The sequence below is a fragment of the Heterodontus francisci genome, chromosome 24, assembly GCF_036365525.1.
Source record: "Heterodontus francisci isolate sHetFra1 chromosome 24, sHetFra1.hap1, whole genome shotgun sequence".
Lineage (NCBI taxonomy): Eukaryota > Metazoa > Chordata > Chondrichthyes > Heterodontiformes > Heterodontidae > Heterodontus > Heterodontus francisci.
This window is the reverse complement of record NC_090394.1, coordinates 68,406,550-68,425,867: the sequence shown is the minus strand read 5'-3', so window position 1 is coordinate 68,425,867 and position 19,318 is coordinate 68,406,550. Positions and strand designations below refer to the sequence as shown.

General features: G+C 41.8%; 1 protein-coding gene across 7 annotated transcripts in view; it reads right to left on the bottom strand.

The window, feature by feature from the left end:
* cacna1ha (calcium channel, voltage-dependent, T type, alpha 1H subunit a) overlaps positions 1-19,318 on the bottom strand; it is a 538,349-nt gene that overhangs the window by 288,578 nt on the left and 230,453 nt on the right. For all 7 annotated transcript variants that reach the window (XM_068056489.1, XM_068056490.1, XM_068056488.1 and 4 more), the window contains one exon: positions 16,769-16,866. In XM_068056489.1, the coding sequence (XP_067912590.1) occupies positions 16,769-16,866 (98 nt within the window). The remainder of the gene's footprint in view (positions 1-16,768; positions 16,867-19,318) is intronic.

Genomic DNA, 19,318 nt, shown 5'->3' with positions numbered 1-19,318 from the left:
CCCTGATTTTATTTTGATATCAATTTCAAGAAATGATTGACATGGAGCCTGCAGCTTACGGAATACCATACCAGACTTAATAAAGGGATAGGTACTGCACTTAAATAAAAAACATAGGCATTTTTACACGGTCATGTCTACTCTGCGTCACTGAGAAATTACTAAACCACATAAACTCAGGTCTATTGCAGTAAAATCTTAGGCTTCAGAGGCAAAGTTTATCCTGTCACAGTCAATTTGACAAGATGAGCACAATAGAATGCTCCATTTCTAATCATATTACTGGAATTCTCAACCTTGTGCTGAACACTGTATCCGAAATATATTGAAACCGCATGAATATAAATACTGCCTGACAAGACACTTCTTTCCCCCAAGGCAAAATATCTACAATATCAGAATTTCACAACTCACCCACCCACCAGATTGTTACATATTAACAATTTATAAATGAGGGATACTAATGCAGACCATAAACCAAAGTGTCACGATTGTTAATTATTCAGACCCTAGTATTCCTGTTTTTGTTTTGAGAAGCTATACTACTGTCAAAAGAAGAACAGCACCCTGTCATCAAGTAAATAATAAAGCTCTCTCCTCCAAGATTTTTATTGAGTCAAGTTGAATTTAACAATTTGTTTCAGTCTGTGCAGAAAACATATAGCCACAGTACAAGCATATCAAACCTGCTACTAATGGTGTAATACAAAAACCAGGAGTACTGGAAAATGTCTTTCAAGCAAAGGCCCGTGTCATAAGAAATTTCTTTGCAATTGAGGACTGTGGCTACAAGAGCAGGTCAGAGTCTGGGAAATCTGTGGCGAGTACCTCACCTCCTGACTTCCCACAGCCTGTCCACCATTTACAAGGAACAAGTCAGGAGTGTGATGGAATATTCTGCACTTGCCTGGATGAATGCAGCTCCAGCACTCAAGAAGTTCGACACCATCCAGGACAACGCAGCCTGCTTGATCAGCACCCCATTTACCACCTTAAACATAGACTCCCTCCATCACTGGCACACATTGGGAGTAGTGTGTACCATCTACAAGATGCAATGCAGCAACTCACCAAGCCTTCTTCAATAGCAGCTTCCGAACCTGTGACCTCTACCACCTAGAAAGACAAGGGCAGCAGACGCATGGGTACACTACCACCTGCAGTTCCTCTCCAAGGGCGGCACAGTGGCATAGTGGTTAGCACTGCAGCCTCACAGCTCCAGATACCCGGGTTCAATTCTGGGTACTGCCTGTGCGGAGTTTGCAAGTTCTCCCTGTGACGGCGTGGGTTTTCGCTGGGTGCTCCGGTTTCCTCTCACTGCCAAAGACTTGCAGGTGATAGGTAAATTGGCCATTGTAAATTGCCCCTAGTGTAGGTAGGTGGTAGGGAATTACTGTAGGGTTAGTATAAATGGGTGGTTCTTGGTCGGCACACAGGCCGAAGGGCCTGTTTCAGTGCTGTATCTCCAAATAAAATAAATAAAGTCACACATCATCCTGACTTGGGTTTGTATCACTGTTGTTGGGTCAAAAACCTGGAACTCCCTTCCTAACAGCACTGTGGGGGTACCTACACCAGATAGACAGCAAGAAAGTTCAAGTGGCTCACCACCACTTTCTCAAGGGCAATTAGGGATGGGCAACAAATGTCGGCCTTGCCAGCGAAGCTCATGTCCCATGAAAGAATTAAAAAAATTAGGTTTAAAAGCCTTTTAACTTGCTCCATGTTGACACTGATGCTGAAAGAAAGTAGTTTATTTTGTCACGGTTGTGAATAGATCACATGCTGCAGTTTTCACAATAAATATTATCCATATAAGTATACATGAAATGAAGGAATATTTACTGTGAAAGTCTTGCTCAATGTTATTTAAGACATATTTTAGGCATCCAAGTCACTAACTACTGTTGAAAGTCTTGACAGAAATTTTGAGAGTAAGTTTGGGCAGCCTTAATCTATTTCCCATTGGATAGGGCTATAGGAAGCACTAAATTGTGGCATTTGGAATCAGGAGCACTAGTTACTTCTTATTTGAATATTCAGTCTATTGTGTCTGACTGCTTCATTAATAAGTATTATTAAGTATTTCTGCAGCTATTTCACTCACTCTCGGTGTGTCCCGTGTTATTTCTGCTTTACTTCTCCACACTATAGCACAAAATAGAATAATTTATTTTACATTTATTGCCGGTGGAAAACGGCTGTTGGCTAATTGGCTGCCTGTTTTACACCCCGCCCGATTTTTATTTCCACTTTCTTCCTGGAGATAGAAGTGAATATTTTAAACCAGTCAATTTAATATCTCTGCAGTGGGAAGATGTTCCAGAGCATCATGTGGAATTCCATCAATACTTAATTGAAAAGCAGAGGCCATTAAGAGTAGTTAGAATGGATTTAGAAGTAATCGGATGGAATTCTATGAGAAACTAACTAAACTGGTAGATAAATTCTAACAGTAGAGAAAAGTAGAGCAAAAGGACATCGCACCTCATTAGCTGGCATTAAAATGCAGTGTTTCCCTGGCAAACAGTATTTAAGGCACTGGATTGATATTGGAGAATCTAATGCATCAGTCTCCATAAAAAAAATGAGGTCCTTAGTCTATGACTATGACTATCCACATAAAAGGTAAAATTTTGTGTAGTAGTAAGGTTCCTCCTCAATGCTCTCCCCTCCTTCAAGTACTGACCTACACTGTGGCATGGCTCCACATGGAGAAGTGGTATCCTACCCAAGTAGGATTTCATCATGTGGACAGTGAGCCATCAAATTCAGCTGGTCATGTTTGGTACCATAACTTCCCATGATTTTGGAGTGAGAGGTCTGGCCAAAGATATAGACACATCTCGTAGAAGTCAGGGAGGCACCATAGTTGCTGAAGTCAACATGGTACCAAGATTCCTTAGGACTTCACCCTTAAATTCTTGATAACAAGTTTAGAAACTGGAGGAAATAGGGATAATGAATAAAATAATCTTTTTCGCAGCAGAATAAAAGACATCCAATACTATGGAATCACAATTGATTAAGGTTCACAATTGATTTATATTGATGCAAATAAATAAATAGAAGACTTTCCCAGAATCTTGGAAATGTGGGAGCTTTGGTTGTGAGAATCACCATTGAAACATTGGATTACATTGTAACTCCAGTCATTATATATTCACTGAAGCACCAGCAATGGTGTGTTCTGCTGGCGTGGGTCCATTTTGAATGGCTAGTGTGGAAGTGAGTCTTTTACTCAATTTTAAACCAGTATATTTACAGTTATGGCAGAGATCAGGATGAAAATGACTTAGTTGTGGCCCTTGTACTGTAAATTTTTTTTAAAGGGTTAGGGAAGAAAAGTGATTTTTGATTACATGATTTTTTTTTAGATTTTAATACTTCAGGAACTGAAGTAACAGCATTCTTCTTGATTTATAAAATCAGGAAGTGGATACAGTAAAAGAGATGTTGAAGCTGTCATCTTTACCTAGTCTTTTCAAACATGATTACTCTGTGCAAGAATGCACATACAGACTGTAGCATAGAAGCATAGCAGTATTCTAATTTTCAATCTCTCTACAGGAACAGTTATCCCAGTCCACAAGGTTATCTGTAGCTCAGTTTTTATTTATTTATTTTTATTTAGAGATACAGCACTGAAACAGGCCCTTCGGCCCACCGAGTCTGTGCCGACCATCAACCACCCATTTATACTAATCCTACACTAATCCCATATTCCTACCACATCCCCACATGTCCCTATATTCCCCTACCACCTACCTATACTAGGGGCAATTTATAATGGCCAATTTACCTATCAACCTGCAAGTCTTTTGGTAGTGGGAGGAAACCGGAGTACCCGGCGAAAACCCACGCAGACACAGGGAGAACTTGCAAACTCTGCACAGGCAGTACCCAGAATCGAACCCGGGTCCCTGGAGCTGTGAGGCTGCGGTGCTAACCACTGCGCCACTGGTACAGCTTAGTCACTACCTTCACAGTGATCTGGATGAGGCAAAGACAAGTCTCCTCCATAATCCTGAGGTCATCAAAAACCCTGCTGCCCATGTCCTAATTTGCACCAAGTCCAGTCACCCATCACCTCTGTGCTCGCTAGCCTATCTTAGTTCCTGGTTAAGCAACAATTTGATTTTCAAATCCCTCCATAACTTCACCCCTCCCTATCTCTGTAATCTCCACCAACCCTATAACACTCCAAGATTTCTGCACTCCTCCAATTCTGCCTTGTTGAGCATCTCCGATTTTAATTGCTCCATTAGCAGCCATACCTTCAGCTGCCAAGGTGCTAAGCTCTCAAATTCCCTCCATAAATCTCTCAGTCTCTCTTTCTTCCTATACGATGCTCTTTAAAACCTACCTTTTTGACCAAGCTTTTGCGTCATCTGCCCTAATACCTCCTTATGTGGCTTGGTGTTACATTTTGTTTGATAACACTCCTGTGAAGTGCCTTGGGATATTTTATTATGTTAAATGCAAGTTAATTGGCCTTTATAGCCACTCCAGGCGCTGCTTCACAAACCACTGACCACCTCCAGGCGCGTATCCATTGTCTCTCGAGATAAGGAGGCCCAAAAGAAAAAAAAGAAAGAAATGCAAGTTGTCATTGTTATAAGAATGCGTCATTGGGTGTTGGCAGGTGAACACAAACCACCTGAAATATCACTGCACCTGAAACTGTTCCGCTCGCATTACATTATCTGGGGTGCTTGGTTTGGACCATGGGCGTATAAAATCACATCTTATAGGTCAGCTGGCACAACTGGTATCAATTCTGCCTGTTGCTTCTGGGTCAGAAGGTTGTGGGACGAACCTCACTCTAGGATGTCAGCATATAATTTGACAATTTAGTGTAGTACCAAGGAAGTGTTGTTCTTTGAACTGAGGCCCTGTCTGTCTGTTTTTATGGTTCAGATGGATGTTACAGACTGTGGCACCATTTCAAGAGGAGGATGGAGTTCTGGCGTCCTGGCCAACATTCCTCCCTCAACTGAAACCACCAGAAACAGATTAACTGGTCATAAATCCCCTGCCCCAACAATGTGTTTCAATCACAAACTCATAACATTTGCCCCTCCCCTTTATTGACTCGTGACCCCGAGCAATTCTGCCCAGTGCATGCCAAATGTGGCATATCTTGTCATCATCCTCATGTAGCTAGATGCAGGCAGGCCAAAACTAAATTTCACCGAGAACCTTTAACAGTCAGGAAAGAAAAAAAATCGATGACCACAAATGTCTAAGTTGGAATGAAATCCAGTTCTCAGAATTGAAAGGAATGTCTTGTTGCATCATCCTGTAGTTTCAAATACCTCAAAAATGCAACAGTAAATATGTATTTGCTCATTTTGAACTGTAGCCTAAAAAACCAAGGAGTACGAGAAGCTGTCTCTTTAAAGTCAAAAAAGCAAAAGCAAACAAAATGTACTAAATATCTATTTATAAATGATTTATTTCAATAATGTACTGGAATATCTGAAAGCACACGGACAGAAATGGTAACAATATTACTCTTATTTGCTTTTAAAAGATTAATTCCAGCCCTCCAGACTACCCTCGATCTGACCTGATGTTTACACAAGGGAAAAGTTGGCAGACTTGATCTTATTCAGCAAAAATTCAGTATGTGAGTCACTAGGAAAAGGGGTCTTAAAGCTCATGCTATACTGTTCTGAGTAAGAGTACAAAAACAACCTTTCTGGTTATCTGATAGAACAAATCATCTTTCTAGTCTAGTCTGCTATAAAGCTCGCCTTAACATTTTTTGTCAAGGAACACTTACACAATACTCTATTTTTTTTCATTTAAAATGAGCTGACAGCATTTATGGGGACAGATGAATTGCATTTTTGCAGTGAAGATTCTTCAAAGGACAGCAACTCTCTGAATGTTGGAAGGATGATAGTACTAAACAGTTCAAGATATACATTAAATACACAACCCGAAAATCCCAGCATCAGTGCTGGGATATGCCAACCCACAGCCACTGCCCCTGATGATGTTTGTGAGGTGAGAGAGCAGGACCAAAAAAAGTGGTAGTTTAGGGATGTATCTGCAGTACGCTTCTGCTAAAGACCTTTGAAATGTCAGTGGTAGCTGACCTAGGGGTGCTGGTGTGGGTTTTGGGAGGGCAATGTAGGAGAGGTGGGGGGTGGGGTGGCGGGGAGGGGGTTGGCCTGTGGACTCCGGACTCCTTACAAAGTGGCCAACTTCAAATCTTCTTTCCTTATAAAAACACTAGCCCCCGCATCCTTGGCCCTTTCGGCCAGGTGCTCTGGAGTTAGCACAATTTGGTAAATTTAAGAAAGTAGCGTTTAACTGAGATTTTTAGAAACAGTTGTGCAGATCAATTAAAAGATGGAAACCCAACTAAACCAACTTTGCAAGCTTATACATTTCTTTGAAAATATATTTGTTCTGTGACTAATGCTGTGACGTTGTAATACGTTATAGTTTTGACACTGGGGAGTTATCAAATTGACATAGTTCCTGGAATTACAAAGATCATATTCCAAAGACTGTTAGACAGCTATTGTGCCAGGTTTCAGAAAATAGTAAAGTTAGCAGCAGCATAGGATAATGTTAAGCTTGCATTTTGTTTGGTAGTTGGAATTCTGAAAGACAGGACATTTTCTGTATTTAAAATGCTTAAATTCCAAGGTACACCACCACCATCCCACCCCAGCCATAAAAAGGGCTGCAAAAGCTGACCTGTCCTCTGTTTATTGACTGATCACTTGGGCATTCACCTACACCAGTACCCAAGAATTTTTTTTTTAAATCCACAGGTCTGGTAAAAGCGCAGTGTAGCCTATACACTGTTAGGCTCCAAGGCCCATAAGAGAGAACGTTTTGCAGATGCAGTTCCCCAGCCATAGTTTGGATCAGTCAGAAAGATCTAAACTGCCAGTACCACAAAATTTATCAATGACCGAAGTGTTTTTATAAGTTAAGATTAAAAGCAATCCTCAATATTGAAATATGGATGTGAGGGCAGCCGCATTCCTTTGGATTGTTTAACGACAAAAGACATGCGTAGCCATGTGAGTTAGAAAATCAATCATTGCTCCAGAAATGAGCCCCAGGATGTCTTCATTCTTGTGCCTCATTTAAATCCCAATGGCCAACTCCCGCCTGTGCTAGCCAGGAGGTTGGTGGAAAGTGGTAGAAAATCTCGCAACCTCGACACCAACCGCTGACAAGACAAATAGGTGGTGGGATTGGCTGTCGGGTCATCTGCAGAGGTCTTGCGATCGGGAAAGGGTAGTGGGGTAGAGGGAAATGGGCCACTGTTTTCTTTGTGGACGGGCAGAAGGAGTACTCCTCCTGGTACTACAAAAAAAGTAAACTTTATATATATATATATATATATATTTTTATAAAAAACTTAACATTTTGGGACAATTATGACCCTGATCCTCTTCTTTGCTAGCTTCATCTGGGGGAGAAACCTCACTGCAGCTCAAGGCCACCAGGTTAAATTTGAACATGCAAATAAAAGGCCCCCACCAGGGTAGGTGTCCTTACTGTCTGCTCAGTTGTTCGGGTGAAACTTGGGAACTGTCAGCTCCCAGTGTCTCCAGGGCAGGTAAGTAACCTGGAGAATTTCAACCCTCACTTACCTGGTTAGGGTGTGTGCTCTCTGTGTGCATGCCTGTTTCAACCCTGAAAACAGGCCTACGGCAATCTCACCCCTAGGATGTTTTAAGAAAATGCAATTCGTGGAAGTTTTCTAATTTTTAGTGTAACTCATTCTAATGCGGTAAAAATGAATTCAAAAGACACAGAAAATACATAGATCTCAGGGAGGAGAAATAAAAAAAAAAGAAATCACTATAAAGTACCAGAAATATGACTTTGGGTACACTGTGCCTCAAATTCTTGGTGTAAATTTGTGAATCAGCGTAATCATGGGAAATTGTACATACGGCTCTCTATTAAGGAGGCCGGGGAGAGGGTGACCAGAGCCATGATAATGAGCCACTGTGCATACTGGCGGAGGTTTCAACGTATGGCATCAAAGGTCAAGAAAAATCAGGTATATCGTAAGTATAACACTTACACCGGATTTTCCGTGGTCGTTACTGGAAATTGGCTATATGCTGCAATCACTCATAGCTTTGGGCACAAATTAACATGGAATTCCTGGGTTGAATTCCAATTTCATTGTAAACTGAGGATAAAAATAAATACATATGTTACATTTCGAATTCCTATAATCCACTCTTAAGTTTTGATCATTTTTAAATTACATTTTATATAAAGTTAAACAATACTAGCAAGTGTCACTTCTGGTAATAAAATCAAACAAGTCCCTTTATAAAACAATAGTCCCCTACATTTTAGCATGTTTAATTTCCTTACATTAAAAGATTGATTCCTGAAAATTTGCCAGAAAATGGGATTATAATCCTTAAAACTGGTTACCATAGAACAGTTTTGCATCAAATGGGTCAGACACCAGAAGAGTTGATTACATTAAAGGTAAAGAAAGATATTTGAAGAATCCTTGAATCAGATTTCTAACCACTCTGAAGTGGTTAAAATTACATCTGATATCAATGATTCACAGAAGAACCAAGACTGCTAGTATACTTTTAATCAAAAGGCCAAATTCAAGTTACTGCTTTTTTACTTTAAATTCTAAAGTCAAGTTTAGCCTTTTAATTGATCAATGATAAATTGCATCCATTATATTGTTTTTCAATTCTATGTAATTTGTTGAATCTGGAATCTACTCACTTCAAAATTCAAAGCTAGAGTATTAATGTTTTCTTGCAATACTTAACTGGTCAGTACACATGAGGTACATTTGCTGACGTCCCACCCTGGCCTATCTCCTATTCCTCTGGCTGTTTAATTGGTAGGATACAACTGGGCACCCAGTTTTCTTTGAAACTCAGAACACACTTGCAGATATATGTTTTCACTGAACCATTACTCTGCTGTTACGATTTTACATGCATTACAAAAACACACAGTTAGTAAAAGCTTACACTGTTAAAATCCCTAGTGTTTAGTTTATTTCTTTGTCCTCTGTTGTATTGTTAAATTGTATTTAAATGCAATTTACCCATGCGCACTGCTACTTAATTGTGCATGTTACTGCAACTGCAGAAGCCATTTTAATTATCATAATAAATGTTCAAAGGGATAACATAATTACCAGCATATCCAGGAACAAAGGAAGTCATGTACAATTTTCTCTATCTATAGTAACTGCATTTATCATGATCTAGCAAAACAGATAGCAGCAGAAAGATTATTATGACTTTGTCTCCCATTTTCATTTCATTCTGAATTGCTTCCCAAAATAACTCCAACTTCAAACACAATGATTCTTAGCATCTGTTTCTTAAGTTACAGTTATGAAAATTTATGCAGTGTTGCATTGAAACAGCACTCAATATTTTGTGCAGTGATAACACCTGGATGGGTGCACTGCAACATACCTCCAATGTACAATACAATGCAGTGAGAGGGCAGAAATTTTCCCCACATGGTGAGTGTTATGAGAATCTGAAGAGTGAATGCCAGAACCTCCGATCAATGGGGAACAGAAACCTAACAATGGAGTCACATTGACCTGGACCTTCACCAATCCATCGCCATTAAAATATAACTAGCATTACACACTTGCCCATTGCTTTTCCCATTTGTGCCATAAAGGTGTTACAATTAAACCGTTAATTTGCTTCTGGACGTACTAACTTGTTAGGCCTTGTGGTTCAACTACTGAAATTGCTTCTGACATCATAAGAAAGCTGCTTTGATATCAGAGTAGATATTGTAACAACAACTTGCATTTCAATCGCATTCTTCGCATGCAAGAAGGCATCTTAAATCATCTGACAATCAGGAGGACAAACAGCTAGAATTCTCAACTGGGAACACATTGGAGGAGAAAAATTAGTACGAACAAGAAAAAAATTACGTAAAGTTTACTCTATTTACCTTTATAGCTATAAGCAGTGATGTAGGTACAACTAAGCTCATGATTCCAGTCCAACTGTAGCCTGCAATTCTAGCCATAACTGACTGACAAACAACTGTAAAAGGTAATGAAATAGTGAAACCTATCTGTGTTACTCTGTGTAAATAACTAAGTATTAGTGTGTGATTTATTTTTAAAATCAGCGCTATTTGGTTAGGTAAAGAAAATTAAAAGGTCCTGGAACTTTTACAAAAAAGATAGGCGAGCCACCAAACCTTCCATAATTTTGGCATGAGTCTCGCAGAAGGTTCAAAAATTAATACAGAACATGTATATAGCAGATCATGACCTTTCACAACAGGTTTTGTAGAGCCTTGCTAAGGTGACCCTCCCACCCTCTCCCACAACCCGGCAAACTGTGTGTCCTGCAGTATCCCGGGCCCAGCCATCTTCAGCTGCTTCATCAATGACTTTCCCTCCTTTATAAGGTCAGAAGAGGGGATGTTCGCTGATGATTGCAACTCCTCAGATAATGAACAGGTGCATGCCCACATGCAGCAAGACCATTCAGGTTTGGGCTGATAAGTGGCAAGTAACATTCGTGCCACACAAATGCCAGGCAATGACCATCTCCAGCAAAAGAGAATCTAACCATCTCCCCTTGACTTTTGAAAGATTACCAATACTAAATCTCCCAAAATCAACATCCTGGAAGTCACCATTGACTAGAAACTTAACTGGACGAGCAACATTAATACTGTGGCTACAAGAACAGGTCAGAGGCTGGGAATTCTGTGGCAAGTAACTCCCTCCTGACTCGGCAAAGCCTGTCAAACAGTTACAAGGCACAACTCAGGAGTGTGATGGAATACTCTCCACTTGCCTGAATGACTGTAGCTCCAACAACACTCAAAAAGCTCAACACCGCATCTATGACAAAGCAGCCCGCTTGACCGGCACCCCATCTACCACCTTAAACATAACTCCCTCCATCACCCATGTACCCTGGCTACAGTCTATACAGTTTGGTTGTTACAAAAAAGGCAGTACACAATTCAACATTCAAACATGTGTTTCACTTTGTAAGCATCCATCTTTATTCTTGTGTCTGTGGGTGCGTGGCCCTGGCTACTAGAGGGAGCCAATACAAATAGACTCACATTAAGTCACACACAGGGTCTTAAAGGTAACCTGCTCTGGTTACCATACCATAACATCTTCCTTTTTCCCTTTTTTTGAATTACTTATCCAAAAGAATAAAAGGAAAAATCGTACAGTGATCCCAATTACAGAACAATAACAAACAACAAATGTATAAATGTACGTTTTTTCAACAGTGTCCTTAAGTGTTCATAATGTTCTTTTCAATCGTGCGACCATTCCCTGCCAGAATAGAACATCTCTGGCTTGTCGGATGCAAGTGTCTACTTCAAGGTGATTGGACTCTGACCAACATCAGTGGCTGCATTACTTTAGGCACAATGACTTTCATGTCCTTGTAGAGAATTCCATTCTGCATTGTTATCTCTTCTGTGACACCGAAGTACTCTCGAACTGAGACTGGTACTTTTGCACTGTCATCTGTCCATCCATTCATCACCATGAATGTCAGTGTTTGTAGTGTCTGATCCCTCAAAGTCTCTTTCTGTATCTGGGTGAATGTCGTATCGTTCACTCTCAGGTCATCTGCTTGATTAATCTGTTTGACTTCATCATAGATTGGGTTAGCCTTTCTGCTACAGGGTTCATGTATGTAGTCTCTACTCAACCAGTCAACTATGTACATCTCCTTCCCAGGGCAGTACTTGGTATGTAGCTGGTAGTTCTGTAATCCCAGCATTATTTTTTGAAGCCTCTTTCATGCACTGCGAATGGCTTTGCAGAAGATTGGAACAAGTGGCTTATTATCAGTGTGCATCTTTCTCCCTTGTCTGTACTGGTCAAACCTCTCGCAGCTGAAGACTATGGCCAAACACTCCTCCTCTATTTGAGCATAGTTGCATTTTGCTTTGCTCAAGTCTTGTGAGGCAAAGGTAACTGGCTGGCCATTCTGAAGGAGAGTGGATCCAAGTCCTTTCTCTGATGCGTCACATTGGATTGTGACCTCTTCATGCGAGCTGTAGTACTTAAATGTGTGAGAAGTTGTTTGAGCTCATGTAGTATTTCAGCATGGTGTTCGAGGCACTCAAAGTAAACATCTTTGTCCGGCAATTTTCTTAGTGACTCTGCAACATGGAACAGTCTGAGTAGGAACATTGTCAGGTATGTAACACACCCAAGACGACAATGTCTTCTTGTCTTTAGCGGTTGGCATCCCCATAATAGCCTTTATTTTGTCCGGATCTGGGTGTGTGCCATCCTCTGTCAGCAGGTGTCCCATATAAGGCACTGATGAGAGACTAAGTTGAAGCTTCTTCCTGTTCAACTTCAAGTTGACTTGTTCTCTGCAGGAACTTGGCTAAGTTCTTGTCATGGTCAGCCACTGCTGCCTGACGGGTCCCACCACTGCCAAATACCAGAAAATCATCAGCTATGACATCAGCACCATCTAAGGCATCAATAATTTCATGCTGGCATCGTTAAAACTCTTCCGGGGCTGCTGGTATCCTGAACATCATACGTGTCCATCTGTAGTGGCCGTAGGGTGTAGCAAACATTGTGAGAAGCCAGCTATCCTCATCTAATTTCACTTGTCACAACCTGTCTTTGGCATCAAGAACTGAGAAGACATGAGCTTTAGATAGCATTGGCAAGATATCATCTACTGTGGAAATAGGGTAGTGCTAGCACTTCAGAGCCTTATTCAAGTCCCTAGGGTCAATGCAGATTTGAAGTTGTTAGGCTTCTTCACCAAGACTGTTAATCCATTCTGTTGGTTGTGTAACTTTGACAAGGAATGGCCATTCTTCAAGTCCATGGAGCTTCTGTTTCAAGGGAATAGCTACTTTACGAGCTGCATGCTTCACTGGAGGTACAGTGACATCTACGTCGAGGTGATACTCTCCTGGAAGGCAGCCTATGCCTTCGAAAACATCAGCATACTCGTTGATTACATCATGTGTAGTCTTCTCTACTCCCATCTGGTTAACTTCGTTCAAGGTCTGTGGGGTGTTTATCATAATCAATCCCATCTGGAGTGATGTTTTGTCTGACAGAAGAGGCATCTTTTGCACATCCACCACCTTGAAAGTGATCTTGTGCACATGACCCTCATGTTGGCAGGAAAGATCATGTTCTCCTCTTACAGGAATAGTAGTTCCATCATGAAGTCTAATCTTTGTCTTGTTAGGTCTAAATGCTGGGTGTCTTGTCTTGTCAATCTCTCACAACTGCCTGAATGAGATGATAATGCAGGTTGCTCCTGTATCAACTTGACACTCTGTCACTTGATCGCCACAAAATAATGGCAGAGTCAATTTCTTCCCTTCATCATGAATGTGGAGAGCTCCACATTCCTCCATAGCATATGTCTCATCTTCGGCGTCTGACATGTCATTATGATCCTGTACTTGATGTATTGCAAGAGCTTTCCTTTTGCAGACAGCCTAGAAATGGTTCGCCTTGTCACATTTCCTGCAGACCTTTCCGTATGCTGAAATAAAAACAAGGAATGCTGGAAATACTCAGCAGGTCTGGCAGCATCTGTGGAGAGAGAAGCAGAGTTAACGTTTCAGGTCAGTGACCCTTCCTCAGAACTGGCAAATATTAGAAATGTAAAAGGTTATAAGCAAGTAAAGTGGGGGTGGGGCAAGAGATAACAAAGGAGAAGGTGTTGATAGGACAAGGTCACAGAATAGCTGACCAGAAGGTCATAGAGCAAAGATATGTTAATGGTGTGTTGAAAGACAAAGCATTAGCACAGAAAGGGTGTTAATGGACTGAAAATTGAACAGCTGCAAGTACAAACATGAAAAAACAGTGGGTAAGCAAACTGAACAAACTAAGATGAAAGAAAATAAAATAAACACAAAAAAATATTAAATAAAGGAAAAAGAAAAAAAAAACTAAAAATAAAAGTAAAATGGGGGGCCCCGTCACGCTCTATAAAAAAAATTTTTTTTTGTGTTTATTTTATTTTATTTCATCTTAGTTTGTTCAGTTTGCTTACCCACTGTTTTTTTCATGTTTGTACTTGCAGCTGTTCAATTTTCAGTCCATTAACACCCTTTCTGTACTAATGCTTTGTCTTTCAACACACCATTAACATATCTTTGCTCTATGACCTTCTGGTCAGCTATTCTGTGACCTTGGCCTATCAACACCTTCTCCTTTGTTATCTCTTGTCCCACCCCCACTTTACTTGCTTATAACCTTTTACATTTCTAATATTTGCCAGTTCTGAAGAAGGGTCACTGACCTGAAATGTTAACTCTGCTTCTCTCTCCACAGATGCTGCCAGACCTGCTGAGTATTTCCAGCATTTCTTGTTTTATTTCAGATTTCCAGCATCCACAGTATTTTGCTTTTAACTTTCCATGTGCTGGATAGTTTTCTCGTTGTTTTCCTTGACTTCCTCCACATGTAGGGACACATGTTGGAAACCTTGCGGTTTATTTATGTAGACCTTTGGCTGTGTGACGTCTTTAGTTGACATTTCTTCATGCCGTATGTCTGCTTTGAGGAGCCTGCTGACCTTGTCTTGGGCTTGGAAGGTAACTTGATATGGCTGTAGCGCAGCTCTTCTTGCCCTCCAACAGCTTTGAGTTGCTGATGAGCAGCCTCACTAACTTCAAGGACTGCGATAGCCTGCATACTGTATCCTGCTCTCTCAACAATCTGGCTTGAGCCTGTCTATCTTGACAGCCTAGCACCAGCCTATCTCTCAACATCTCATCAAGTAAGATAATTTGTCAATTATCTTGCTTGGTTCTTTTGCATCATCCTCACTCATCCCAAGCCTTCTCAACCTCACTTTGCACTCCTGGCCCATTACAGCTCTCAGGGCTGCTATCTGGACTGTCTTCGGCTTCTTATCCAGTTCTGTAGCCACGAGATAATCTTGCCAGGATTCTTTAGAAACTTTCTAGTTCGTCTCTAAATTCCCCTTGCAGGACATCGGTTGCAGTGCCGGAATCAGGCAGCAGGCCACTTTGTTCTCGCTGCTCCAACAACTTCCGTGCAAAAAAATGGAAGCAAATCACTCAGGCTGCTAAATCTCTGCTCCCAATACGTCAGCAATGTATAGAGTCATAGAGTCATTTACGGCACAGAAGGAGGCTATTCGGCCCATCGAGTCCATGCCCGTTTGCCACAGAGCTATCTGGTTAATCCTACTCCCCCGCTAAACTTTCAAATTTTCAATGAAATCTGCCACTTCTGACACCATGGGCTGAACGTTATGAGCCAAGCATTGAGGCATTCATTTGTATTGCTATATCTATGCAAATAAGTGCAAATAAACATACCTGCTGTCCCACGCCAATATTTTGGCACTTGGCCGGAGGTCCCGCACCTTCCGTTCCTCACTTGGGGATTCAAGTCAAGACACTGGTGCAGAGGGGGGAGGATTTAAACTTTCAGGTCAGGAGGGGTGTGGGAGCAGGGAAAATTGCTCCAATTGGTTGTGGGGATGGTGGGAAGGGGTTGAGGGTCAAATGTTCTGAAGGTGGGGGTTGTTAAAGGTCGGCATTTTCAAAAGTGACTTTTGGGGGGGAAATGTCAATTTATTAAATGAGAACTCAGTGGGCTGGGGGAAGAGGGGAATCAAAAATAAATTAAAATTTTCTGACTTTTCTACCAAAATGGCACCTTTAAACATGCAAATGAAAGTGAAGGGCCTGAAGCCCTTTAAAAATGGCGCCGGCGCCTGCACAGTGGCGCCGGACGCCATTGCCTGGGACAGAGCGGCCGCCCCTGTACATCATCAGGGCGGACGCTCCGCCCCTCCATTTAAATGAACTCCCGCGCGAAATATCGTGGGGGCTCAGCGACGACCGCTCCGCCCTGGCAGGCCGGAGAGATCAGAGCATGCCACTGCGATTTTCATTGTCCTCATAAAATTCAGCCCCAAGTTTCGATTTGGTTGTCGCAAAAAAGCCAGCATACAATTCAGCATTCTAACATGTGTAAGCGTCCATCTTTATTCGCGTGTGTCTGTGGGTGCGTGGCACTAGCCACTAGAGGGAGCCAAGATAATCAGGCTCACATCAAGTAACACGCAGGGTCTTAAAGAAGGCCAACTGCTCTGGATACCACATACCATAACATATACCATCTACAAAATGCACTGCAGCAACTTGCCAATGCTTTTTTGACAGCATCTTCTGACCCTGTTACCTCTACCACCTCAATGGACAAGGGCAGCAAGTGCATGGCAACACCACTATCTCCAAGTCACACACCATCCCGACTTGGAAATGTATTGCCGTTCCTTCAAGATTCCTGTTAGGAAATCTTAGGACTCCCTATCTAACAGCACGATGGGTGCACCAAATCAAAAAGGACTGCAGCGGTTCAAGAAGGCGGCTGACCACCACCTTCTCAACAGCAATTAGGGATGGGCAATAAATGCTGGCCTTCCTAATGACGCCCATATCCCATCAACGAATAAAAGAAACTTTGATGGGTTCTGAGCTGGCAGTCAGTGATGGCTGAATTCCATCATTTACACCAGGATTGAAGATTTCAAGCCGAAAATATTCCCTTCATTCAACGAGCAGAAGAAAATCCAGTCTTGAAACACAGCAGTGAGTTCCAAGCTATACATGAACAAGACTCTGTGATAATCAAGGGAGAATCATGCACCATAAGCAGTGCTAAAGTCAAAACAGAATTCAGGCAGAAATAATATACATCAATTTTGAAAATAAAGGGAAATCATAAACTTACTAGGAACTCTGTTAATGGCTCTTAATGGCCTGAGAACCCGGACAGTTCGGATTGCTGAGAGACTTGCATTGTGTCCATCCAGGGAATATTCCAGCATCCTAGAATCAAAAATGCATATGTATATATATATATATATATATATATATATATAGTTATCATTCAAACCATGTACTATGTTAAGTTATTCAAATGAATTGAGAAAAAATAATCACTTTTTATTTGAAAATGTTCCTCTGTAGTTATGCTTGCCCATTAAACTGCTCAAGACAGATGCTTATCCATTATTATCAGGGGTAATCTTCTGGCCTTGAGGTCCCTGACATTGCCTTGCCTGACAAAATCAGATACAATAGCCAAAGTACATGTATTTGTGATTTAACACATCTATTTTGTTTTAATTGAGTAGCTCTTACAGTTAGTTTATGCACATGGCATAGTATAATTTCAAATTATTTTCGTAATTATAACAATTGAGATAAACAAACAAAATTAAACTGAGTGGTTCAAAACTGATGTCAAATTCACCTTTCAATGCAATAAAGGTTCTACAGCAGGTGTCACAGTTTTAATCTGTGACAGTTAAAATAAAGGACAGAGAGAAAGACTAAACCATGTAAGTGTGAGAATCAGCATGATCCTGAGCAAAATAGTACTGAAAAGTGAATGCTGGAGCATTTTACAGACTGTTGAAAGAGACTTTCAGTACATTCACTGTTGTCTGGAGCAGTGCAGATTTAAAAATTCCAAGCCTGCTACTGCTGTCCTTGTATAAAATGTTGTATTGTCCTCTTTGTTTAATTTCTGTGGATAAATCCAGTTTGTTAATTTTTGAGACCCTTAAGTGTGGTTTATTAATATTGTCTACCAGAGCACGTTGGAGACATACATCTAAACATAGAAACCTAGGGCTCGATTTTGTGCTGGAGGCGGGGCACCTACCGCCAGGCTGAAAAGGCAGGGAGAACCCCGCCTCTGCCTTTTCGTGCACCCCCACCCTGGAGGGATCCGCCGGTCTTTTTGGATCAAAGTTTAGGCACGGGGATCCCGCCTCCAAGAGCTGCCAGCCAGAGGGTTGGCAGCTCAGCAGTATCAGCAGCGCCACCAGGAGCTGTGGCCACTGCCAGTACTGCAGAGGCCTCAGACCCAGGCCCAGCACTGGATTCCCAGAATAGAGGTAGGTGAGGCGGGATCACCGGGGCCATCCGGAAGGCCCCGGTTAGGGGGGGTGGGGCTGGTGGTCTTTCAGTCCGGGGGGGGGGGGGGGTGAATCCCGGGGTGGGGTAAGGTAGTTCCTGGTGGGGGTCCTCCATGGGCCAAAAATTGCCCATGAAGGAGGGACCCCTCTCCCAAGCCCGCAGGGAGGGCGCATCATGTTACAAGGTGTCCTCCCCGTGCGGCAGAGCCCCCTGTTGCTGGTAAGATCCCAGCAGTGGTAGGAACAAGTCCTTAATTGGCCTCTATGAGGAGGCAGTGGTGTAGTGGTAATGTCACTGGACTAGTAATCCAGACATTCAGGCTAGTCCTCTGCGGACATGGATTCGAATCCCACCATGGCAGATGGTGAAATTTGAATTCAATTAATAAATCTGGCATTTAAAAAAATGCTACTCTAACGGTGACCATGAAACAATTGTTGATTGTTGTAAAACCCATCTGGTTCACGGCTGTCCTTTAGGGAAGGAAATTTGCCGTCATTACTTGGTCTGGCCTACATGTGACTCCTGACCTACAGCAATGTGGTTGACTCTTAAATGCCCTCTGAAATGGCCTAGCGAGCCACTCAATTCAAGGGCAATTAAGGACGGGCAATAAATGCTAGCCTAGCCAGTAACACCCACGTCCCATGAAGGATTAAAAAAAAATTATTAGGCCACTCAAGGACCTCAAATGGCCTCTGGGCAGGAAGGCCATTGTCAACCTATGCAGCCCCTAGGAAGATCACTGGGTGATGGGAAAGCGATGGACCCTCCTCCCCACTGCCCCCCCCCCCCCCCCCTCCACCTGATACTCCATGCCTCCACCGCCTCTGATTCTGCCTTGGGGGGCCCATAAAATCCTGGCCCTCGTATAAGCTTCAAAAAAGCTAACACAACCCTGAAAAAGTTGGCAGTTCAAAAAGAGTGATAGCCTCAGGGGCTTTGTGACATGCAAAGATGAGAGTTTACACTGAAATGGACTGTGATGGCAAGTGATAACTTAAGCTGCAAGGATACCCAAAATTTGAGCACTTTTATTTTAGGGAAGATCCTAAAATACACAAAAGTACAATTTGCAGTAATGCTGAATATAAAAATTACTGAAAGGGATGTGAATAATGAAGATGAGGTTTATTTTCTACTTATATTTTTGCTTTGTCAGGCATTTTGGAGCCCACTGTAATGTTGCCTTTCAAATCACAGTTAATCCTAGAAGGGTAAAAGATATTTTAAGTATGAAAATAAAAATAGTTCAATAACTCAAAATAAATGGGCTAATGTCTTCTCACTAAAATGGCAGACAGGAAAGTCAAAAATGTATATTGTTTGTCTGCAATTGTTGCCAACAGTAATT